The 27,250-nt window shown below is 33.8% G+C and overlaps 1 protein-coding gene across 1 annotated transcript in view; it reads right to left on the reverse strand.

Annotated features, from left to right (window-relative positions):
• The window catches only part of LOC132701730 (syntaxin-binding protein 5), a 315,174-nt gene extending 287,986 nt beyond the window's left edge, over positions 1-27,188 (reverse strand). Inside the window, 1 exon segment of the mRNA XM_060669880.1 lies at positions 26,569-27,188. Within this exon segment, the coding sequence (XP_060525863.1) occupies positions 26,569-26,691 (123 nt within the window). The 5' untranslated portion in view covers positions 26,692-27,188.
• Between the last annotated feature and the right edge of the window lie 62 nt (positions 27,189-27,250).

Below are 27,250 nucleotides of genomic sequence, written 5' to 3' on the forward strand. Positions count from 1 at the left end.
AATATGCTTTGGGTCTCATGTGCGGAATCTTTTCTCTGATCTTCTCACGCTTGTTCCAACTCGCGTTAGTTTTATGTAAAGTTAGTTTCTCCCAAATATTACTCCAGAACTCCTGCACTTTTTGGGGGTCCTTGCCTCCCTGATCGCTTGTTCTACTAGAGATCAGTTTTCGACATTATTATTATTATTAATATTATTATAAAAGAAGTTCAGCATACGTATAGAGACGATCTTGGAAGATTAATAAAAAAGGATACCATCAATCTAATACTGTAGTTCGATTAGCGTCAGATCTGACGAACTTAGACGATAATATAAAGATGGCGCCATTGGTGGGAAATAAATTCGATATCGCACGTCGGAGCATCGTAATGCCATCTATGCGCAATAGTACACTCATTAAAATGCACCGACGCTATGGGCACTAATAGCTCCATTAACCACGGATCATCCCCGCAGAATTTAAATGCTATCTTTAACGTCGTTATAAGCTGAGGCGGGGCGCGATTAAAATTTGCAGTTTTAGTTAAATTGTGAGCGGCGCCGATGCCGTTAAAATTGACGATCGGCCAGATATCAAAAAATTACGACCAACTTTAAGAGTGGTACAAATAGAAGCGCGTTTATTTCGAAATGAATTCTCATTTCGGATTCAGATAGACTCAAATCCGAAAAAGTATCTATACCTGAAAAGAAAGAAAAAATAAGAATATGAGAAAAAATAGTCCCAAGGACACTATTCATATGAATTACAAATATGCCCAAAGAAAGGAAAAATAGTTACATAACACAATTTTTATAACAATTACATTGCATTGCATTACAGTAGGTGTTAAAAAATGAAAAAAAAAAATCTTATGCAAAATGCATTTTTTCTTCGTTTGTACAAAACGTGCATTTTTCCAATAATAGAGAATTTACTTTATTAACTAGTAAAGCCCCTGTCCGGCCCTTTTACTTAGGTATTTTACTCCTTATCTTGTGGTTGATGAAACAACTGACCCATTGATTTGAGTCTTGCATCCAATATGGGAATCAGTCATATTATGCCACTTTAACGAATGCAAAAACTTTTTTTCTAACCCAACAGTGAAAGAAAATTTTAAATTCATAAAAGCAAATTATTCTGCTTACAGCACTCACGAAATTATAGGCTACCTCTGTTTCTCTGACAGATTCGGTAGCCTTTATAAATCAATTTGAGGTAGATTAAAAAAAAAGTTCAGGTACGGCAGGGGCTGCGGTTATAAAAAAAAAATTGAAAGTAATTGCACAGGATTCAAAATCCTTTAAAAGTATTTCAGAAGTTTTTGTACGAAACATCACTAATTTCGAAAGATTTGTGTAAATTAGAAACACGCTTACTTTAAAAACTAAAATACCGTCCGATAACTTCTGTAGCGAAGTTTTTCCAAACTTTTCACAGATAAAAAGCACACTTTTATTTTGGGAAATTAAAAAAAAACATTCAGTTATCAATTGCTTTTATGACTCCAAAGAATATTTTGTTGATTTACGCGTTGTTGTATTGTTGAAGTATTAATATTATAATAAATTATTTTTATAATCGCAGATAATATTTTGGTACTGTAAGATGTTTATGTTCTAGATTTAATATCTTGTTTTAATTTGCTATGTAAATATCTCTGAATAAAGAAATTTTATTTCGATTTTTTTTTTGTATTACATATATTTCACATTATTCTGTAGTATCGATAAAAAATTATAGGATTTCTGAAGAACGGGTATAATTATAAAGAAACAGTTAATAATAAATTAATTCTAGAAAAAATATTTAAATATCTGAAATCACTGGAGTTTAATCCGGATAATTATTTCAAGAAATAAAAAGAAATTGGACATTTGCCGGCCAGTCTCCAGGAAGGAGTGTTTAATTAAGTAAAAATACTAAAAAGTGTCTAAAACATTAAACTGTTAAATGTAATCATGAATATGAGTGGGAACGATGTTACAAACCTGATATTATTCCATTTGAATCGACAATGTTGTCGTCTGTTTCGAGTTGATTTGAAATTCAATAACTATCTCAAAAAGCTGGCGCACTATGCCAAATGTGAAAAAAGAAAGACATTTAATTCTACGGAGCTTCTAATAGAACTCTAAAAGTGAATCACCTTTTATAGATGGACAGATAGATACTTTATTGACCCCTTGTTTAAAAATTAAACAATTTTGGCAAGTGATGTTGTACAGGTAGAAATACTTAAAATGTGACAGTGACATATGCAACAATTATATTTAAAGGTAGTTTATTATAACAAATGTCAGATTTATGGAGTTTGTTTGGCATGTGGTATACTTAAATTTTTTGCGTTGTGAAGGAAATTATTTTTTCGGGTAAGATCATCATGATAAAAGGAGTTCAGCATGAGCATGTCTTTGCCCCTATGTACTTCTAACAGATGATAAAAGGTGTACATGGAAGCGGCATGAGTTTCAATCTTTGAAATATAGGTTTACAATGCTCTAGATAACATGCACATATTATTACTCTTACTCCTTACTTTACCTTACTATTACTATTACTCCTTTTGAAGTTTAAAACTCGATCACCTGCACAAGATTTACCCCACAGAGCATAGGTTGGGTGAGAATGAATATGCCGTTATAAATGTTCATTACAAAAATACTAGAGGACACTTTTTTTCACAAGAAATTGATATACTGAGCGTAGTCCAAACTATAATCCAGTGTAATCTTCAGAAGTTTTACACTAGCGTGTTTTGACCATAGCTCATAATTGACGTATCGTCTGCATAAAAAATACATTCATTGAGGGACAAAAAATGATATAGATCGTTAATGTACACAGCAAAAAGCAGCGGGCCCAAGACAGAACCCTGTGGCACACTATTACCCACGCTTCTTAGTTCTGTCATTTCATTATTATAGACCACAGATTGTCTTCTAGGTACAACTTGATAAGATCCAATGGAAGTCCTCACATGATATTTGTCAAAGTTTTCCAGCAGAGTCGGGAGAAATACAGCTGAAGGCTAAGGTCACAAAGAGATAACACGAACTTGTTCTGCAAGCTCCAAGCCGCAAGAATTTCTTCAATCGCTCAAACAAAAGTCCAATGTCCTCCAGTGCGTCTACGTACCTAGAGCAGAGCATCCTGGGCAATGAATAGACAATTGTTGCTACATAAAAAAAGTAAAAAACGGTTTTTTATTAATACCTCAAAAAAATTCCCAGGAATTATTTGATAAATTAAATTCTTCCTTTTTGAATATCAGTGATCGGTAAAGTTTAACAAAATTTCTTTCCAAATGAAATTGTAGAAGAAAATACCAATAAGGCGTGGCGATCAGGAAAAAAGTGGATCGTTCCGCAGGACACGGACGTCGGCAAAGTTGATGGCGATAGAGTCCGGATTTATTCGGTCCGGGTGTGAAAAAAAAATAGAATAAGATCACTCTCAAACCGCGATTGTTACGCCTCTAACTGAGTGGCTTTAACGCGTATGTATTCGCTTGTTCACATGCCATTAATCTTTGACCTATAAGCATTCATTTTGGATCGACATCAGCGCAGCACTTTCCAGACTTTCATTAATCACCCGGATGAAATCAATGAGGCGGCGAAACGCCAGAAACGGACCGTAAAGAAAAATAGTTCTTGGAACATTTGAACCTGGCCGTTGTAATGAAATTTCTAAGTGAACTGTTCTGTCCAAACGATGGGCAAAAGAATTTCTTCAATCGCTCATGCAAAAGTCCAATGAACTACGAATGCTTCGTGAGTCAGTTTTGTTCGTAAAAAAATACGGATTTTGAATTTTCGCTAAAAAAATTCAGTGAAAATTTAAAAAATTGATGCTGGGAGTAGATTCTTTAAATAACAAGATTGACTGTTTGGAACAATTCCCCAGAGCCGATAATTTAGAAATACAGGGTGTATTGGTAAATGTGCCATTTGCCAAACGTATAATGGTTAGATTTACATCACGCCTAGTTGGAGATCGAATGCCTGTAGCCCTTAAAGCAAAAATTCGCTCTACTTCAATTAGAAAGGGTCCTGGTTTACTTGTGACGATAGATCGAGGGTCATTGCTGCCTTCGATACTGAGTCTTTGAGAAAAATATAATTTTACGCTTCAAATAATAGTAGTTATTTCCATCTTTGAGTTCATTAAATTCTTTGAAGATTTAATTTCCTTAGATCCAAGCTACATGAGTTTAAACTTATTGTTGTCTCTTCTAATTTTGATATGTCTAAGTGACCTGGTTTAACAGCCGTATTTCGGACGCGGAGCTATTTGACTTACGCCCGTATATTCCGTGTTGAAAGCAGAGTAAGGCAGAAGATGTATGGGATAGTGATAGGTTTGCTTATGCTAGTTTCACCTCCAAATTGTTCCTTAATCCGCACAATAACTGAGCTGGTGGATATGTTTTCCTTTACTGGTCTCATGCAGTTTAATCAATCATTAGCTGCCAGTGTCTTTCCAGGACTATGGAAGCTATCGGATGTTATTCCGGTTCATAAAAATGGTCGAAAAAATCCCGGTTATAATTATCACCCATGTCAAGCTTTGTATATTTGCTTTGTTAAATACTTTTTTAATTTAATCGATCAATTAAGAGTAGCCTAACCTGTTCGGCTTGACGCAGTCTACACTGAGCTCAGCAAAACTTTTGATACGATAGATTATAAGCTGCTGTTAGTTGAACTGTCTGAGAACGGTGTGGATGGGGTGATATTGGAATGTATCAAGTCATATCAGGTGGGTAATAATTTAAGTCCTTATTAATGGTCAAAGCTCGGATATAAACTTTGCCACCTCCGGGGTCCCTCAAGGTTCCCATTTAGGACCTTTGTTTTTTTTATAATTTATATTAATGTTGTAACGACATCTGCTTTATATAGCAAATTTTGTTTTTGAAAGTTTTCAGAAAAATTACTACACCTACTACAGAATTAATGGTCCCCACATAAACATCAAAAAATGCTGTGTTATATCTTTTGCTAGAAATCGGGTTCCTATTCGCTTCAACTACTCTGTCAACAATAGCACTCTGAAAAGAGTAACAGAAGTGAGAGATCTCGGAGTGATATTAGATGACAAGCTAATATTTCACTCTCACATCAATACTGTCATATCGTCCTGTTTTCAAATGCTAGGCTTCATTATTAAGTAAAAGTGTTCAGCAGGACTCGCACTTATCTTAGCCTGCAACAAGCATATGTTCATATTAGAATAAATTTTGATTCTGTCATACAAAAATAGGACTGAAATTTTTTGAAATGTCTCTCTTACAAAGAAAATCTTAACTTAATACCCCGACGTAAGAATGCATTATATACTCTTAACATTGGAGAATGGAAGAATAGTCACTGATATTCTTTTCTTGCATGAAATTTTAAATGGCCGTGTGGATTCCTCTGAGATATTGGCAAGAATTCCATTTAATATAGCATCTTTGATTTATTATTCCATTTAGAAACACGAATAACTCTGAAAATTCTCCCCTGCTACGTACATACGCTGAGAGCTGCAAACCTTCATTATTTAAACCTGGATTTATTTACGATTTCACATGATTCCTTAAAGAAGACACTGACCGTTAGACTATTGGATCGACCTTCGTTATCTGATTCATAATCTTCTTTTGCTTTTACTTATTTAAAGAATACCACATAATAAATAACCCTTTCTTTTTTTCCTTTATTTCTTTTTTCTTCTCTTTTGCCTTCTCTATGATAGGATTGATTTAAGATTTAATCTGAAAAATTTTCTATGCCAGGCTCAATTCATCGCATTTATTTATTTTCTTTTTCTCTTTAACATTTTTCTTTGGTATTGCTATTCGTATTAACTAAACTTTGCATAACATTACGTACTTATATTTGGATTCTTAAGAGGGCGCTGTTGTGAGTTTAACCTGTTTGTGTCCCAAAGAGCAAGTAAATAAATAAATAAATATATAAATAAATTTTTAAAAAATCTCAAGGTTGAAAAATACAACACTGTCAAGAAGTTAACGGCGGCCATTTTTAACACTTAATAAAATAATTTCGTCTTTCTCTATTGTCAACTTTTCCTCGCTCTGCCGTTGACCGAATTGATTGGATACTTTACCTCCCGATTTAGTGCCGCAATGAAAATAAACAAGAATTTCGCTTATTTCCTACAATATTTATGGCCACCTGTCGGGCGTGCGGTAAAGCAAATTGCGAAATCAAACATTAAGCAAACGAAAGCCATTGCGCTCGTACGTCAGGCCATAAATAGGACGCTTTGTATGCTGTCAGAGAGAGGGTGGGTCGCGCAATATGGAAATGATAAACGCACATCCGCCATTCGCGGCTTGACATACATTTTGATCCAACAACAATGCGAGGGGAGACGCTTTTGTTTTCTTCGAAGGAGTGCCAAGAAGCCACGCTTTCGGCGAAAGGGAAGAGAACGCAACTATTGGAAATTTAAAAGTTATACGCCACTGAATGCAAAACCGCGTCAAATAGAAAAATCCATTACAAACTAAAACAAAGACACAAATCTTAGGACTAGATTCACAACCGCAGTGTATAAAACAATAACAATAATATGACATTTTTCAAACAAATATTCGACTCTGCCTCGCTAGCGGTGCTCTGAAGAAGGCAGCAGGCGAAACGTCAACAAAGCCGAGTAGCAAGAGGAATCCAGAAGTTTTTTTTGAAACAGCTTTATTAAAAAAAAACAAAATGGTTTACTAATAATAAGAATAATAATAATAGGTTATTTACTATAAGTATTTGCATAATCAGCATCTACATAAAATAACCAATTTTACAAGCAAAAAGGAATACGCAATTAAATCTAGTTCCCCCAAGGTAAACTATATAACGGGTGAGTCAATAAGAGTTTCCACATTACAATCTGAAATATTTTTGAATAGCCACTGAATTTGTTTATTATCATATGAGATTTCTAACCTCAAAACATAAACAAAATTAGTCATGGAGCAATATACGACTGAACAACGTGTAAAAATTGTGCAAGCCTATTATGAAAATGGTCGATCAAGAAAAAATGCATTTCGGGCTCAACGTGAATTGTTCGGCGCGCAAAATCGACCTTCTGAGAGGACAATTTGGAATGTGGTTCAAAAATTTGAGCAAACTGGATCTGTAACTAACCTCAAAGTCCCTCAACGTGCTCGTGCAGGTTCGCGAAAGTGTAGCCGAAGATCCAAACACATCGATTCGTCATCGATCGCAGCAAGTGGGCGTTACGTATTCAACCACACAGCGAATTTTAACAAAAGACTTGCATCTACACCCATATAAAGTCCAAATAACTCAGGAGTTGAAACCTCGAGATCGTCAACAGCGCCGCGTGTTTGCAGAATAGATACGAGAACAAGGGGTTCATTTTTCAACGAAAATCATCTTTAGCGATGAGGCACATTTTCACGTTGGTGGCTTTGTAAACAAACACAATGCTCGTATTTGGGGATTAAAAAATCCAAGAGAGATTGTTCAAAAAGCAATGCATCCTCAAAAAGTGACTGTTTGATGCGCATTTTGGTGCGGAGAAATAATTGGTCCTTTTTTTTTCGGGTATAATGCGAAGAACGCTATTACGGTTAATGTTGTTCGCTATCGAAACATGGTATCTGATTTTTTCTGGGAGCAGTTGGAAGGTATGGACATTGAAGATTTGTGGTTCCAACAGGATGGAGCCACTTGTCACACATCCAGAGAAACGATGCAATTGCTGCGGGCCAAGTTTCCTTGTCGGATTATCTCACGTAACGGCGATATCAATTGGCCGCCGCGATCATGTGATCTTACTCCCCTAGATTTTTTTTGGGGGAATCTAAAAAGCAGGGGGTATAGAAATAAACCAAACACTATTGCAAACTTGCAAACAAATAGCTAATATTTCAGATTTTAGCACTAGGATTATACGAGAGGCCATCGAGATGGAAAAGTCCGGACACCTGAATACAAGAAACGACGCTCTGCATTTATCCAATACGTGGAGAACGATAATCAAACGGCCGAGCGATACGCGGCAGCCAACGGGGACATCGCAACTACGATGGGGCGAAATTAACAACGCGACAATTCGGGGGGCGGAGCAATCTCCCCTCCCCCACAAGCAACACCGTTACCATCTCCGGCGCAATGTATAAATACCATACGCACCGCCGATAACCTCCCAGTATTCGAAGTGTTTTCGGAGCGGGAGCCTTGAAGATGCCAAGTAAGATCTTGGCGAAACGTCTGCAGGATTCCAGTCGGAGTTTAACAGACGAACGGATGATATCCCGGAAAGTATTATCAACACATTTTTTTTAAAGGGGTATTTAAAAATGCATTAAAATATAGGGTGTTCCGTTAAAAAATATAAAACTTTATTTGATCGCGGTGTATGTAATTGAGTGTCAAATGAAATAATGCAAAAAAATTGAAGATTTTACTGGTCACAACTTTTGTATTGTGGCTCGAGGAAAGGTTAGGTGGCAAACGCTTTACTACCGCCAAAACTATCATCAAGATATGGCAAGCGAAGTTCTTTAAAATTGGGTACAAAATTCTCTAGTTATCACAGCACTATAGCAAAAAAAAGAACCAAGGATCAGCAAAATACTTATACAAAAAAAAAACAGTTGCAAGTTGAAGAAGGAAAAAATCCGTCAATAGACCCCTTATCGTTATCATTATGATAAATCCCATAGAAATATTGTTGCTCAGGCAAAAAGTATCAAGTCAGAGTGTTTTTTTTTTAGTTTTTATTAGTATTTAGGTATAATGACAATAGTTTCTATTTGTTAACAACGAAAACAATGCAACATAGTTGCAAACTTATCGCCGTCTGTATTTGCGCAAAGATTCAGCTAACGCAAATAAATTTTGATATGCATATTCACCGTGTTATTTAACTATCAAATTTTCAGTGCTATGGTTCGATTAATTAAAATTAATTAAAAAATTAAATGGGTCAGTACCGTGGAAATTTTGATGCTTTGAATTTGTAGTAAAATCCTTTTAAGCTTTGAAATAAACAAAAATTAAAAAGTCTAGCTTTAAAATCTTACAAATTTAAGAAAAAGGTAACAGAACCCAAGCACTAAACATTGAAATATTGAAATATAGATATAGGCAATGAGTGTTTGAAATTCAGATCAACATAATATGAAAAACTTAATTGTGATTCCTTGTTGTTATATATAAACATTGGCTCAAAAGTCAAGCATTAGGGAGATATCGAACAACAAATATGGTGGACATTTTTTTTTTTACTTAAAAACTGTACATTATCGGGAAAAAGTTAAAATATTAATATTGATCCAAATTGTTTGTGGATTTTAATAATAATTTTATCAATTTTGAATAATACATTTCACATCAAAAAATGACTTTTATTATTTGAACGCAGTGTGCAAAGAAATAGTTTTTTTTAATAGAATTTCAATATTAAGTATCTTGGAAAGAAACCGTTTCCGGACATATGTTTATATAGGAAACTAGGGTTTATTTTTAACGTACAAATTTGGAGCAGTAATTTTGGAACACCCTGTATAAAGACTGTTATTCTCTCTACATTTTGTGATGGTTTAAAAATAGCAACGAATCCTAATTCATTTTTATTTTCGAATACAGGATGCTTGAAATACCATTTGCGCCCCGCTTAAGGCTGTACATAGTACATTAGATATGAACTAAACAGACTATATAACGCTGTATTTTTAATTAATTTTTTAGACTTAGGAAAAACAAAATATGTTTTCAGAAAATGCGATAGTTGTCCGAGACTTTTAAAAAGATACCCAGGAGCAATATACGAGGACCAATCAAACGGCTTTGGAATACCGATTACCTTTCTAGAATTTTCCAGGTTAATCGCTCGCAGTAATCGGCCAAAATTAGTTCCCCTCCTTCCCTCTCCCAATCCTAAAGATATTTATCGCTATAACCCGGACTTAACCAAACCCAAACAGATCAGGCATAACGCGGCGGCTGAGGGGGGAGGTTTGGGCCCGCGTTGTTGTATATTATGACTGCATTCGGTTTATCGATCTCGCGAGCCGACACGGCCGCCTTGATAAAAATAGGAAAGACCCACTAAACGCCCTTATCGGACGCAATAAAAAATGGCAATGTTTCCAGCCGTTAAAAATCACTCGACTCGATTAAAAGCGATTGATTTTTCGTTAACTCCGCCGATTCTCCGTACTCCCCCCCCCCCCCCTCCCTAATCCGAAGTACACGTGAGCTTGTTGCCAAGGCAATTTTGAAATGGAGTCGGGTGAAATGCACTTCCTAAGAGTCGTTTTACAAGTACCACAATTTCTGGGAATTTATTCAGAAAATTTAAAATACAAGTTTATTCGTCTAAATCCATATTTTCACATTCAAAGTAATCCATCCTCCATTATTTGGTTAGCTGTTAATTAAAAAAAAAAGGATTTTTAAGCAAAACAGTAGTTGTTTGCAATCGGTAGATTATGAACCAACGCTGAGATAGAAAATCTCATTTCTAGTCAGACGTCTTAACCGACTTGAAAGTCGAATCATTTCTGGTGATGGACCATGCGTTTATAACATACTGACATTAATTTTTTAGAATTGTATGCACTCAATTCGTATAGTGGACAAAATCTTCCAGAGAATATTTGAAAAAAAAACAATGGTCGTTTGCAGCAAGTAGATTTTCAATCTACGTTGCGATAGAGAATCTGATCTCTAGTGAAACGCCACCGACGGGGCAAAACTGACAAAACCATTTAAATACTATTTACAAATATTCTGGATTCCTTCAGTTACGGGTGTTAATGAATCTAACCTGTTGACGTTTCGCCAATCATCTTGTGGGATTCTTCAGAGTCTAACTTCTACTCTGCTTATATATTGTTTGAGGGGGGCGAAACTAAGGGAGGGCCATGAACCTTGTCTTTCTTCGAATCGTTTCGCCAATCGACTTCTTGGCTTCTTCAGAGCTTAACTGGAACATTGTTTCGGATAACTGATTTCCATATTGGTGAAAGAGAAAGATCCGAGTCGCGGTTAAGGTTGTTTTGTTGCTTATAGATTTCTATAGATTCTCTGATTTTTCGTTGGTAGAAGAATTGGTTGATTGAATATGTTATGTCCGGTTTCGTGCTGTGTTCGGTAACTGCTGATGAGTTTATTTGTCTAAGTCTCTTAGTTTCTACCTTAGGCTCTTTCATGTTCTTTGAGTCTAGTTCATAGTTTTCGTCGGGTATTCTGTGTTGTGTATAGATAGAATGCTGTAAACTGGTGACGGAATTTTGTCTTTCAAAAATCGAAGACATTGAGATTCAGTGATGTTTTGAATGTAAGTAAGGACAACAGTGGCAAGTGTGGGGTTGCTTTCGGAATCTTTGCCTTTTGAAAGTTGTGGTGAAGTGTATTTTGTGATGGAACGCTTAATGTGAAAATTATTAGAGCAGATGTTTTAATTCTGGGTTCAATGACCAATGCTGATATCATTTTACGGCTCTCTAAACAAAAGAGTTGATTATTGGACCGGATAGTGATGTGACAATGCTTCAATGGGTCTGTGTGCGTACGTTTTCAGTAAACAGAATGACCCAATATTAGGTCTGATTTTCTATTGATAAGAATATCTAAGCATGGGAGATCATTAGTAGTTTCTAATTCAATGGTAAAAAGTATGTTAGGGTATATAGAATTCAAAGGGCTAAGAAAATCTAGTAAGGATTCTTGATCATGAGGCCAAATAACAAAAGTATCATCAGCTGTTTTCAATCATTTGTCACATCTGACATTTGGGATTTGTTTTGATTTTTTTTTTGCCATAAAATAAGGTTAAGTTTATAAGGGGTTTTGTGATTTGTTTTGTAAATTGTTCAAATGGCTACAAAGAAGAAAGGGGAGAGGTATCTTGACTTATTAAATATAAAGGTAGTGATGCCTCATAAATGGGCCATCTTCTACGTTTCGTTGATTGCTCAATTGACTATCAATATACATATTATAAAGCATGGCATAAAACTGCCAACGTTCATTGATTGAAATGCTTCTGAAACATTTTACGACATAGAATTCTTTCTCCTTGTTTCAATTCTATTCCGCAATTTCAAGAATACAAACGTGTTTATGGTGGAAATTTTCAAGGAAAATACTTTTTTTTTTCAAGAATAACAACACAGAGAATGTAAAATAATGCGGCAGCGTCCGTAATAGAATACATCACAGTAGTTAACATGATATGAACCCGATCACCTTGCGTGTGGGGACTGATTTCAAGCCCCACTCGATGTTATTAATTTTTTTTTCTTTCTACCTAAAATTGAAAAGCAGAAGTTACACAACTAACTCAACTATATATAGCGGGTGCTTGGGTGATTTTAAGAATAAAAGTAAATATGAACATATGCTTATATATAACCAATAATTATTTGGGTATATTTACAAAGTGACTCAAACTTCATATTCGGGAATAACAAAGTTTCTAGATTATAAAGAAATAAAGCAAAATTTTAACTATACCGGGAGACACAATAAAGTGAAAATTTTGGTGTCAAAATGTTGCAAGAAAAGTACCGGTTTTAAAAAGTTTTTGTTCCCACTAGGGTGCTATTTGAACTAGGTTATTCTAAAAAATTAATAGACAACAGACAAGTAAAGAAAACAATTTGTCCCATGATCAGGTGATGTCAGATGGTCACAGCCTCCTAGACACAATCTTCAACAATTAAATAAAAAATTAAAAAAAAAAAAACAAAAAAAAATGAGAAAACCGTCTTATGATCTCCTGAATCCAAGGATGCAAAAAAAATTTTGGTTGTGCCATTTAAAACGGGAAAGTTACCGTCGTTTCCGCTCAAACCGAAAGTATTAACTACATATTCAGCCTGTATTAACCCTTCCAAATTTCAAATCTCTATCTCAAGTCGATTAAAAGTTTTAAAGTGTTCCCACTTTCTTGTGTCACCCGGTATACTAAAAAAACAATGCTTAATACTACTTGATAAGCATCCTTTAGTTTACTGTGCAATTCGGATATTTTATATACATTTCTTCAAAAAATAATTTATTCTTCCTTGACTTAAGCCAACCTAAGTTTTAGCTATAACTTAAAGTAACTGAATAAAATGAACCTTAAAACTAACCATGATTAAAATTGAACCTAACTCAAACTAAACTCTCTTCAGGTATATTATGACTTATAAGAGATTTTAGAATAATAATATATATTTGAAACTAATTTCTATTGAATATCACTTATTGAAATAGTATTACGGTATGTTCCAAGAAAGAGTTAAAAATACTTATGACTAAAATAGGGTATTCTATATTGCAATGGAAATTTGTATCAAGAATTCAGAATTAGCTAGAAAGAAATATAAGTCTTACGGAATAGTGAGTGTGGCTACTATTCTCGATCAAAATGTGGCTTTTTCTCAATGTACTTGTGATGGTTTAGGTATTCCATCCGAAATGTGAAAAATTAGTCGTCCGAAAGATTATTTCCCAACCAGTTTCTGAACGCACCCAGTAGCAAATTTTTCAATTTACCGGCAAGGAGCGCCCGAATGGATAGAACTTGATACGACCTGACCCAACACCCCGTAATTCTTACGCCGTCTCGCCTTTCATCGATTCACCAAATCCGGATACACGGATAATCGGATAAACGGATAATCGAATCGAAACGAACGTGTGTGATACAAATACAAAATGTACAAAAAGTTAAAAAAATTACAATTTTCAACTCCCCATTTACACAAACTTATTATTATCAAACTTGTTGCTCAAAAACGTTTTCAAAAAGGCCAAATTTGCGACTTTCTTTCAATTGAGAGCTTATGCTATGCAGAGCACATACAGATAAATCGTTCTGTCGTAGTAACTAAAAAGATAAAATTAAAATTAACGCTAAATTTGAATCAAATAAAAAACACTCCTTTAAATTGTTATTATTTAATGCATCGTAAGGAATAGTATAGGGTTATGTATAGACGCATTGGGCACATACTCATACGTTGAAAAATTCCATGACTATTTTGCATAAATGTGGCTGAATTAGAATAAAACGAAAATAATTCAAAATTGATACGCTAAACGCAATCATTTTTGATAACTAGGCGACCAACACCGTTCATCGATTTAAGTTTATATCTTTTGAATCAACATCGGGTAAAGCGGTAAAACAGAAAAAAATGGCCAGCGGTCAGGGCGGCAATAACATTAGGACTGCTTCGAAGTAGCTCTTGATAAGTTAGAATTTGCGAGCCAATGGTTCTAAAAAGTTTATTTTAATACATGACTGGGAATGAAATGCCATTTTTTAGACCTAATACCTAACCGAATCTGTTTGGTGCATTTCTTTACATTAATTATTATGCTAGCATTCTTTTCTCTCCGCAGTACAACTCTGCAATTCCTATTCCATTGCTTATCTGCAACATGTTCATTTAATAGTCGTCCATAATAATTATATAACAATATTTACCATTTTATAGAAATGTTACGTAACAGTGTAAGAAAGGTGTAAGTCCGGTAAACGGCATTTGACTCACAAGTTTATTTGACACGAGCGGAGCGCAGCGGAGCGACTGTTTAATACACGACTTAAGTTTACCGAATGTGTTGCATATTATACTTTTTCTACGACCGTTAGTTTTTGGGTAAACAACGCTAATACATTCACTGACATGACCGTCAGAATTGACAAACGTCAAAATTGCTCCCAAATCCGTGCGGTAAAATCCCGGAAATGTCCGAAGTGGCTCCGGATTCATGAAAAACGAAACTGACGTGGTAAAGTGACGCTTCCCGTACGCTAGATCGGATTTTACAGACGAGAGTAGAAAAAATATATTTTTTTAACATTTCCGGGATTTTACCGCACGGATTTGGGAGCAATCGGATGTTTTCGGAGATATTTCCCACGCTTTGAATTTTGAGTATGCAACACGTTCGGTAAACTTTTTAACTCACTCGTTTATTAAAAAACTAGCTCCGCTGCGCTCCGCTCGTGTCAAATAAACTCGTGAGTCAAATACCGCACTTGTTGCATAATATACTATTTCAAAAAGTTATTTATTAACGGTAAAACAATATTAGAGAATTGATTTCTTAAATGCTCCTATGATGCTCTCCTAAATTATTTGATTGATGGCAGCTTGATAAAGTTCACAGGCTTTCTCTTAAATTGGATAGGTATATAATAACTTTATGTACATATTCATATTTACAAAATTCGAAAAAAAATGTTTATTATTTTTAAAAACGCCAAATAAGATGTTACAATTGAAACTTTTAGTAGACATTATTGATATTAATGTGATTTTTTCTATTTATGAGAAGATGGTTGCCTTATATACGAAGTTCATTTCGATTTCAACAATGGAAAACATGGCGATTTGAACTAGATTCTTTTCATCCCTTTCAATATTCCTAAACTGTGTTTCAAATTAGTTTTATACCCCAATTCTGATATACATTTTACCTACATAAAAGTCGTCGCGAAAACAAAGTTGTTTCTCTATTTACGCACGTATTTCAGTGGTTACAATGTTGTCAAAATGTCAAATATTTGCTAATTTTCTGGATAACAAATTAAATTTTGTATATAAATTATTGCCTTTTTGGTTTTATGGTCATTTGTTTTGAAAAATTTAGGCTATGATGTATGATGATGTAATCGTAATTATTGTTGGTTATCATCAGATCTATATCTCCTTTAATGCAAAATGGCTAATATTACAGGAAGTAGTCCATGCTTGCATGCGATAATTCAACTTAATATTTTTACTGCTTTCGGACAACACTGTTGTATCTTCTTCATCACTTGAATCGACAGGTTCTACATTCGCACTTCCTTTATCATAAGTTCCAAGCTCTAGTTGGCTTTCAGAAGAACTAGAATCTACATTTTGATGTTCTAAATCTGTGATTATATATTCCAACTTAACGGTGGGTAACGATCTCGCAACTATTTGATTTACAGTGTATCTTGAGAAGAATTTAAAATTTGTTTTCAATTTTTTTCTGAAATTACGACTAAGAATTTTAGAATTAGAAATTAGTAGACTGAATTCTGAATGAGCAAAAATGAAGCTATGTAGGAACGTGGCATAAGATAAAATTGTTATTTTAAAATGCTTTTTATTTCATTAGCTGTTTTAGTTATTGTATTACAAGCGTCATTAAATATAATTGTAAGATGCATTCATTAAATGCAAAAATATCACAATATGCAAATTGTTTTAAAGGTAAATCTCTCCTCGTTAATATTGTTTTATAGCCATGTTTAAACGCATTTGATAAGAAGCCTTTAAAAATGTTTGACAAATCAGTCTCATCAACAACTATAAGACACTGTAATAAAATATATCAGCTTCTAAACTATAAAAGAAGTAACAATAGAGCTAATATATAACTATTTAGTAGAATAACAAAATTTATGTGCTACTCGTGAATTTAGATTTCAAATCCAACTTCAACGCCATCTGGAGGTCATGGTTATTAGAAAAAACGAAAAATCAAAAAGGTCGTCGACAATTTCCTACCGCCATTTGTTGTCCGCGCCGAATTAATTTTCCAACCAAAAAAAAAAAGTTAATTAAGAACGATTACATTTTCTTTTTTTTTTTAAGTAATTAATAATAATAAAAAAACGAAGGCGGGTCCGCACCGTAATACGGCTGCGGGTAATTAAGGTCCTATTTATTTTTTAATTTAATTTTCTTCAAACGCGCGGAGAAAATTATCACGGGCTATCGTTTAATTGGATGAAAATCGAAGTGCTGATGTTTCTTGTACACTAAGCACTGTTTCAAACTCAAATAAAATTCCAAGGGCAACGTATCTCACATTCTAGACTTTAAAAATGGTGGAGATCCAGCCTTATCTGTCATACAGTTTTATTTAAGGTTTAAAAAGAGTTTTTTATTTTAAACTTGCATTTCATAGTGTAAACCACAACCTACTGTGGTAAAAATATTACTGTGGCATAAGATCCTCATTACATTAATATTAGTAAAAAATATTCTCTCCCATTGATTTGTACAAGTAAACGCTGCTGAAGGACTAACCAGTCTTCAGGCATTCTTCAAGAAGAATCCTTGTAACCGTTGCTCTTTCCATTATTAAATACCAGAAAGTGAATCAAACTCAATAATCGTCCGGTTGAAATAGAGTCCAAACCTGAGCGTTGTCTTCACATCATCATCTCTTTTTAGAAAGATGGCGGAAAACTCAATAATCAAAGCCAATCATGTATAATTCCACTGATTTTTTTTTGTGTTGTGGAGGCATAATTAATTAATTAATTATAAATAATAAATAAACTCCTGAGTCGGTTTTTCCTGAGTCGAAATTGCTGACGTTTCGCCAATCATCCTGTTGGCTTCTTCAGAGCTTGACTGAAACTGAAGTCAGCAAAAACCGACGCAGAAGTTTTGTAAAAAGTATTACAGTAGCCTGTGGAAGTTTCTTTGAAAAAAAAAACTTATTTTGAATTATTCGCTCTATATAGTTATCAAAAGTCGCAACGGACGTATATCTCAGGAATTATTAGACGTAGATTTATGAAATTGAATTATGCGAGAGATTCTTATTAGGCCGCACTCAATGGTGACATAGAAGGTGTTACCATATTTATGGTTTTCCCTAAGGTACCGAACTTCCTTATTTTAAACAACAAGGGTATGTTTTTATTCCATTTGTGCACTTTAACAATATTAAAAAGAAGAACATAAAGTAATTTTGCCAAAATTGACAGCTTGCTTATAAGGTGGTTGTTTTTTTGTTTATATCATCTTTACGTCCCTTCTTCAACGTGGGCACAAGCAAACTTCCATTTTTGCGAAAATAATGCAATTTTAAGGGAATTGTTATAAAGCAGAGTAAAATATACAGAGCAGTTTTTTTTAGCCCGACTTGAATTTTAATGTCAAGATTTAGCATTTCACTTAAAGAAATACTTTGAAGTTGAAAGTTATTTGTTGAGTGGCAACTTGAGTGAGGAAAAAGGTTACTTTTCAGAGACTGTTCCATCAGATTGTTTTTTAACACATGCGTAAGACCCAAAAACTTTTTTGGACTATGATGCTTTCATAACATAATTTTTACATAAATTTTAAATAAATCAAGGTCATTTTTGTCATTAAGTCGCTTTGTGTGAATTTAACATTTTTATTCTATTAATTTTATTGTGTTAGATCTGTAATATGTCGGAAAGTCGGAAATAAAGGACATTTTTATTATTGTTTGAGGAAAATGGAAGAAAACAATTAGTTTAGGATAAAACAAACCGGAATGACCAGTTTCGCATTGGAGCTTCCGTTCTACTATGCAATCTGCAACAAATTACTGCCAGTTTCCGGCTCTGACGAACCTGAGAAAGAAAACGAAACATTAGCATATAATTAAAAGAGCGACGCCGCGGCGTCGGACGGACCGTCGCGACGCCCGGGATGCGAAACCGAAGTCGACGTGGAAACGACGAAAAAAAAGGTGGGTAAAAGTGGGAGTTGGGATGGTGTGCAAAGAGAGATTGAGAGAGAAAAAAAATGTGAACGCTCAGCGTCTCCGGTCTGGACAGATAACGAGTTCGGGATGACCTTTATTAAGGGTGCCAAGGAAAATAAGTTCCTTTTACGTTATTAAATTCTCTTCTCTGTCGTCTGTGTCGATCGCCTGTGTCCCGTTTAACCGCAGCACCACATAATTTTGTTAGAGATGTATTCAATATATTCTTGCCATCTTAAATTTGAATCTATAATGACTCCAACATATTTAATTTAATTAGTTTTATTTATTTTAAGGGTGCAAAGCTATGAACAATGGAGGACTAGAAGTAACAAAGGGGCTAAGTGCCATTTTGTTTGAAAATTAGATTTTTATATAGCAAGGTTCTACGTGCCATGCGCTATGACCCATCAAGCGGGCAAATTGTCAGAATTATAATTTCCGAAACAAATTACGCAGATAGATAGCGCTTTCTGTAAGTGATCTGTTATTTTCACAACAAGGGGGTCAAGTGCCGTAATATGTCTTGTGCGTTTATATTGTTTAAAAAAAAAGAGACCTAACCTACAAGTAAGTCATTGTTTCAATTTCTAATATGGAAGTATCTGTTATCTTATGCGCTGTAGGTTTTAAATACACAGGCTTAGCGCAGTTGTTAGTATAGTGGATTAGATACTCACCAAACCTTTTTTTTAATATTCTCTTTACGTCAGTTAAATGTCAGTTAAATGTCAGTTAAATCAGTTAATGTATTAAGATATATATATATATATATATATATATATATATATATATATATATATATATATATATATATATATATATATATATATATATATATATATATATATATATATATATATATATATATATATATATATATATATATATATATATATTTGTTAATATTTTGTTTTTTCTTAGACCTTCTCTATATTTATGTTTAGCTTTTGGTTCTTGGGTTATAGGTCTTTGTATTAAAAGCGATTAAAATTTTTTTTGTCCATATATTGACGTTTCGGTCTTCTATGACCTTCTTCAGAAAGGGGTACAGTCAAAAAGAGACAAACACAAATCTTAAAATTGAAGAGGTAGCATCATATGGAAGTTTATACTTTAAAAGCGTTTGGTTTTGTCATAGTGCCCTTGATAAAAGATAAAAGTCCAACAAAAAATGATTTGTATACGGCACTCACACACATAATACACACAAATTTAACGAAACAGTTAAAATATATATAAGAGTTTAAAATAATAATAATAATAATAATTCCGATACGCGAGGTTTGCTCGCGTCGACGTTACTGTAAAAACTTTCTTTTTTACAGTTTTTACAGTAACAGTAAGTAATATATATATATATATATATTTCAATTTCTAATATGGAAGTATCTGTTATCTTATGCGCTGTAGGTTTTAATTCACAGGCTTAGCGCAGTTGTTAGTATAGTGGATTAGATACTCACCAAACCTTTTTTTAATATTCTCTTTACGTCAGTTAAATGTCAGTTAAATCAGTTAATGTATTAAGAAAGAAGAATATTTATATATATATATATATATATATATATATATATATATATATATATATATATATATATATATATATATATATATATATATATATATATATATATATATAAATATTCTTCTTTCTTAATACATTAACTGATTTAACTGACATTTAACTGACGTAAAGAGAAGAAGTCATGGCTCATACGAAGACCCTCGCGATAGTCACCGTCAATGTATCAGCCTTCCAGACGGAGAGGGTAATATTGTAGTTGTACATAAATCTACTTTTATGACTGCTTTCGATTTGACAAAAAAGCATTTGGAAACTAGTATACGAAAGAAGGGTAAATATTGGAAAAGTTGAAATAAATCGCAAAGTATTAAAAATTGGGATATAACATATTTAATAAAAGTTGCTTTTTTATTATTATCATTTATTAAAATGATCCAAATATATTCATTTATTTTGAACGCCCTGTAGCATCTAATTCGAACTCCGTTGCATCTACCATTGACGGCATCTTCAAAAATATTGAAAAGTAAAAAAAGAAAAAAGTTTAGTTAAAATTTTAAAAGGAATTCAAAGCACTCTTTAGAAGTTTTGTATTCATCATTTTCTCATAACCACTGAAACGAATGAGACAATGAAGTTTACTCCATCGTTCACTCTCCCTGTACAATCAGATGGTGAGTCATATTTTTGATAATGAGATATTTTTTTAGACTAGAAAAGATAGCCAAAGGCCTAAGAACAAACCCCAAATAAAATTATTCCTTATAGTTGCAATTCTGTAAAAATGTAACGACATACCAGAAAACAAAAAAATGGCGAGCTTATTATTTAGATATACACTTAGGATAATATTTATATATAGCAGACTATCAATTTTCGTCGTGAAGGAATATTATGTTAACAAATCGAGCGGGATGTCAATAATATAATATAACCAGTTCTTGAATGACTCAGACTTTGTAAAGAAAACATGGAAATACGGAAATAATACTTTGCGGTCACTAACAGGTAGGTGCACCTATAGTATTTTTATTTAGTAAATAATAAAAACGAATATTTAACTAAAAATTACAATTAGGATCGAAATATGCAAAAACATGTTTTGCTTTCTTTTTGTTGGTTGAATATGAAAAATACCGAAAAATGCGAGTTACAGTAGTGGCAATTTATTAAGATATATTGTAAAATATATTCTTTGATGAGAAATCAATTGTAATCATAGCGGTGATGTATTAAATCGAAAATTAATACCTAAACGCGTATAAATAAATCATTAACATACGCGTCACTGGCTGTGAACTCTGCCAATTGTAATACCGGCAATAGAGATTTGACCTTTATCCTGTCCATTTAATCTATAATTAGTCATTTGTTGTCTTTTTTTATTTCATCCGCCCATCTAGGTATTGTCGACGATAGCTGACGAGAACGTCAGTACGTCACAAATTATTAATATTTATATTTGTTAAATTAAGTAATAAGTATGACGGAAAATACAACTTCAAAAAATCTTCGAAAATATTTTATGACTGAATGTTTTTCTAATAATAATAATAATTATTATTATTTCATTTGAATTATAAGCAATATAAAAATAACAATATAGACCATCAATGTTAATATTAATATTTAACTCTTTTGGTGTCATTACTTTGGTTTTGCTGGTGTCGATATTCATATCATTTTCCTTAAAGATTTCATTCCATATGTCCAGATTATGTTGTAGACTTTTTGCACTTGGTGCCATTGGCACTACATCGTCAGCAAATATTGCTTCAGATATTTTCACTTTTATATCCTACAAAAATTTTTTGTACCTTTTGTGCGCACTTCTTAATGTTATTATTGGGCTTAATGCACCCCCTTGTCTTAATCCCACTTGAGTCGTGAATCCTTCCTATCTCATAGGAAGCATTTATTACATAGTTTACATTAACTTCATATATTCTTATTGTCTACCCCTTTCTCTTTTAGACCCCGCATACTCTTCGTCATGGAACTCCGTCAAATGCCTTTTCCGGACCCTAAGTGTATATTTTATTTATAGTATCTCTATGTATACAGGATATTCCGTTGTGTCAGAGTAGTAACCAACGTTTTTTTTTAATGAAAGGCTATGAATATTTTTAAAAATTCTAATTATCCTCTTAATTTTGAGTATTTCTTTTTTCATTACGTAGCATACAAAATTTTGGGAAGTTTTTGAGAAAAAATGAACTTTTTAATTTTTTTGCGGAAAACAGGTAGAATTTTTTTTTATTACACTTGAAAACTAAAATTGGGAATGTTTAATTAATGTTTCGACCTATCGATGACGCAAATATATTATACAGGGCAGTCACAAAGGACCGGTTTTTATAATAAAAAAAACTGTATTTAGCAAGTAAATAAAATTTATTACCAGTTACAAAAAAATTTCTACATAACCGCCATGTTTGGCAATACAAATTGCATATATGGTTATATTTTTAACCGCGTCTGTTGCATCAAGTCTTTTTACCTCTTAAACACTATTACCTGTTTGTATGCACTTCGTTTTTATGCAGCCCCGTAAAAAAGTCCGCGGGTGTCAAGTCAGGGCTCCTCGCTAGCCATTCGGTGGTCCAGTACCGACCAATCCAAAATAGAAAAAGTTGATTTAAACAACTTTAAATAGGCACTACGGTATGATATGGCGCACTATCTTGTTGAAAAACAATAAGCATTTTTTTTTAATTAAAAATCGCATTTACAAGGAAAAATTCATTCTCGAAAACTGTTTCTGCGATAAACAGAATTCTTGCAAGAAATGTTTCGCGAGATCCAGCGCTATAAACTTTGATAATTTTCAAATATGTACAAGGTGTATTCGCAAAAAACTGAAAATTGAGTTCCCCTTATAATGATAATTGACTATTAGCCGCTTAAACTTTTGTATTTAAGGTTTTCACCTATGTTATATGGTGTTCTGGATATTCTGTGCCATATTAAGTAATAGGTGTCTAAATTTTGCAGCTATCGACTTCAAATTAAAACGCGAAAGATCCAGTAAATTTTATTTTAGTGGTCTTTTCGATTATAGACAAGGTTTTTTTAAGTATGGACAAAATTCTAAAAACCCCTGAAAGTTATTCTTTTCGGAAGTAAATTATCAGTAGTAAATTAAAATTCGTGAAAAATTTGGATTTTTGATTTATACAGCCCTGTAGACCACATCCAAGGCAACAATTTTCGTATTTACGGTTTTCATCTATCATACCCGCTTCCCGACATATTTGATAAAATCGATCGCTATATCTCGCGCTCAATGTAGACGCGATGACGTCATTTACTATTACGACTAAATGCACGCTTTCAGAAAAGAAATATTTTCTCCCTAATCGTTTATTCTATTGAAATCATATACCAGGAAGCGTGGGAGATACAAGGCTTTAACTTTTACTTCGGACATTTTTCGGATTATGTACAGGGTGTGTCTGTAATGTGCAAAAAAAATTAAGGACACTGAAAATTGGAGTTTTTGTGGGCCAAATATTAGCCGTAACCGAAAATTTTGTATAAAAAGAGAAGAACAGTTATAATTTGTTTTAAAAGAATGAAATGTTTTTTTTTAATTTCCTTTTGAAGAAGTTGTAATTTAGTTTGAAGTCTAAATATAGACTGTTTGAGACCAGATATTATTTTGCATGTAATTATGAATTTAGTTTTCGCAAATATTCCATCAGTCAAAAAGTCTTGTAACCACTCGTCATAATTCTAAATAGGTTATTTCCTTTTCCTTTAAAAATGCATCGGATAAAACAAATCCACATGTCTATTTAATACGTTGCAGCTTCATAAGCATCTAACAATAAATGAAGAAACTAATGTCATTTAGAAGAACGATAATACATTTTTCAAATATAATAACACAAAAATGAAAAGGGAACTTCTAATCGAGTCTCCAAACATGACGTTTACAGACTTCTTCTTTGTTGATAATAGACTGTTAATATCTACAGGGCGCTCAAAAATGAGCTAAAAATAAATTTTCTGTCAGAAGACTTGATTTTTTTAAATAAACAATATTTTATAATTTGGACCTATTGTTTTGGTTGCCTGTTGCAAACGATTGCATTTTTCAACTGGAAATAATTTTTTTTTAAATATTCCAGCCGTTGTATGAAAAAAAATTGTGGGTTGTATATAAGTCAATGTTTCTGTCACAATTAACTGTCTCCAAGAAAGTAATTAATGTTTAATAATTTGGTCGGTCAATTCTTTAAGACTGCTATGCAGTTACTTCGGATTAAAGTTTGGTAGCTTTTAATGTCTATATACCGGGGTAAGTCAAAATGGGCCTGAAAATGCGATATTTTGAATTTTGTACCTCAAAAACTAAAAAGGTATCTTTACTTTTATTAGTTTAAAGTAGTACCATCGTGAAAACCGAAACTTTTTATCCATAAAAATAACAGAGATACCTCGCAAAAGTGTCCGCAAGAGCGTCGCCCGTACTTCAATGACCATCGCAATAACCAGATCTGAAAAAACACATTGAACGTCTTTTGATTGTCTTGGATGCATTTCAATGTTAAAAATCAACAGGAAGTCGTTAGTATCACTGAATCGGAGTGGTCGCCAATTCCTGCAGAAAGTTTACAAAAATTGGTTGATTCTACTGCTAGAAAGTGTCAGTCTGTGCTACGCAATACTGAAAATAATAAAACAAATGTTTGTGGAATATTCTTCCATGGAATATGAAAAACTTGTAGACAGAGAAATGCTTATGATATTATAAAGTTTCCATACTTTTTCCACTACTATATATTTTACATAACGCATTACAATTATTGCGAAAAATTATGCCGAAAAGAAATATTTAGGAAATATTATGCAATACGGCGTAATAGAAGGCCAATATTTGGATAATGCGAGGAAATACGAGGAAACATTTGGGTAATAGTAGGAAATACGGGTAAATATTGGAAATATTTCCAAAATATGCGATTACTAAGTCATGTCGAGCTAAAACATCAATATAATTTCCATTAAAACAGAGTTAAATCTTCTATAAAAACCGCTAGGCAAGACTATATCAGTAAAATTGAATATAAGAGAGAATAATCCCTGCAATAAATTGTAAAGAAAAAAAGAAATCTCCCGGATGTGAAATATATAAAAAAGTGAATATCTGAAGTAGGTGACGGATCAAATATCACCAGTATTTACATATTTAATTAATAACGGTTTTCGTGATCAGTGCTTTGCTGACTGTCTCAAGATTGGTATAATTAAGCCCATATACACAGGAGGAGACAAAACAAAAATTTCTAAATATCGTTCCATTTCGCTGTTATAATTGAAAAAATAATAAAAATACGAATAGTGAACTTTCTACACAATTTTCGAATCGTCAGTACGAATTAAGGGAGAAAAATTCGACTCGGGACGATTGGCGATACATTAGATTCCAAACAGCCTAGTATATCCCTGTTTTTAGGCCTCTTCAAAGCATTTGACACCGAATTTCACTCTAGACTTTTGTATAAGAGATACATTTACAATCTAATAAAAAGTTATCTCGCTAACAGAAGTCAGTAGAGGGGTCTATCAGCGGTGTGGAGATGGTTACCTGCAGTATACCGCAGGGCACTGTAATTGGGCCGCTGTTATTATTTGTTTATATAAATGATTTAATGACAATATATTCCCATGCAAAAATCATAAATTTTACTGAGGATATTGCAGTTAACTCTGATTTTTGATAAAACTCCATACTTACCATTTACGCCATAGAGCAACAATTGGTCCGCTAAAGATAGACGACAACACAGAGATTTTAGAAGCCGAATCCGTAAAGTATCCGGGAATGGTTATTGACCGTTATCTCAAATGGGATTTTCTAACCCCTTCACAACTTAAAAGCTGATATATTGCACTCGTTCAATCACACATGTCTTACGGAATTCTTCTTGCGACAGCTTTACTGTCTTATATTACTGAGGGATGTATACAAAAAATTACGAGACTAAGGGGAAGGTCGACTTATATCACGACTAAAAAAATTAAGATAGCTGGTGTGATAGTGGCAGAAAAACTTTCAAAGATCTGATGAACTTAAAATATTTAAGATAACTTTGCGCTTCTAGTTAATGCGCATATCTATTGATCTTGAAAACAATCTTCGTTTTCTTCGCATGTTTAAATAGTTTAAATCATGGTGTATTAGCTGATTATGATTTCCAAAAAAATTATACTCCTTAAATATTCGAAAACTCCACTTACAACCATATGCTTTTGTTGATTTTATTATTATTATTAATACTTATTTAAATTTGTTCAAAAGTCACTGTTCAAGTAGCCATTTTTTATTAAAACCATAATTTGAACAAAGGGCTGTAGTGTAACTGGTTATTAATGTATTCATATATACGTCTTTGCGTATTTTTTTAACGGAATAGGCAAAAAAATGGAAGTGCGAATGTTGCTAATTGCCGCAATATTTAGACATAATGTGCTTCGCGTTGGTTATAAAAAATAAGCAACCAGTCACGCGCGATCGCGAAAAATGTTTAAATAGATCAAATTCTTACCCTCTTAACTTGAAAGTTGTCCGGTTTGAGCGTCTCCTGGATCTCCTGATCGGGCCTGGTGGGCGCCTGCACCACCGAATTCCGGAAATTGTCCAAAACCCCTTTGAACGTAAATTTTTTCATGTCTGCGACGTACTACGGCTGCGAAAGTCGACGACACCCGGCATCACAGTTGCCTTGGCGGCATAATTCGTCGCTGATCTGAAATCCCACTGGATCCCCTCAGACCATTTTGCTGCCACAATGGAAAACCTGTCTGCTGTTATCGAGCGCAGATCGCAATCGCGTCCCGAACTGCTGCACCGGACGATTTTCCGATGTACAGTATCCCGCCGGAAAATCCGGGATACGGCAAAATGTGGCAGAGATCCAATCACCGACGTACGTCGCGCAGCTCGATCTCGCTCGGAAATGTCACCGAAAAGGGCCAACGATACGAACCAATTCGACCCGACTCGGTCCTTCAAGAGGCAATTCTGCGCCAACGATTGGACGTCGAGGACGCAAGTGCGCTTCCGCGTGAAAATAACGCGAAAATTCGTAGGATTTTTCACGAAAATTCGCGAAACAACAGCACTACACGAAAATCGCAATTTCTTGGGTACGGCACGGGCAAAAAACAAATGTCAGATCAATAACGCGAGGCTGAAAACACACATGTTGCTCGTTCGCGCTCCCGATC

The sequence above is a fragment of the Cylas formicarius genome, unplaced genomic scaffold (assembly GCF_029955315.1).
Source record: "Cylas formicarius isolate icCylForm1 unplaced genomic scaffold, icCylForm1.1 PGA_scaffold_5__7_contigs__length_24384050, whole genome shotgun sequence".
Taxonomy (NCBI): Eukaryota; Metazoa; Arthropoda; class Insecta; order Coleoptera; family Brentidae; genus Cylas; species Cylas formicarius.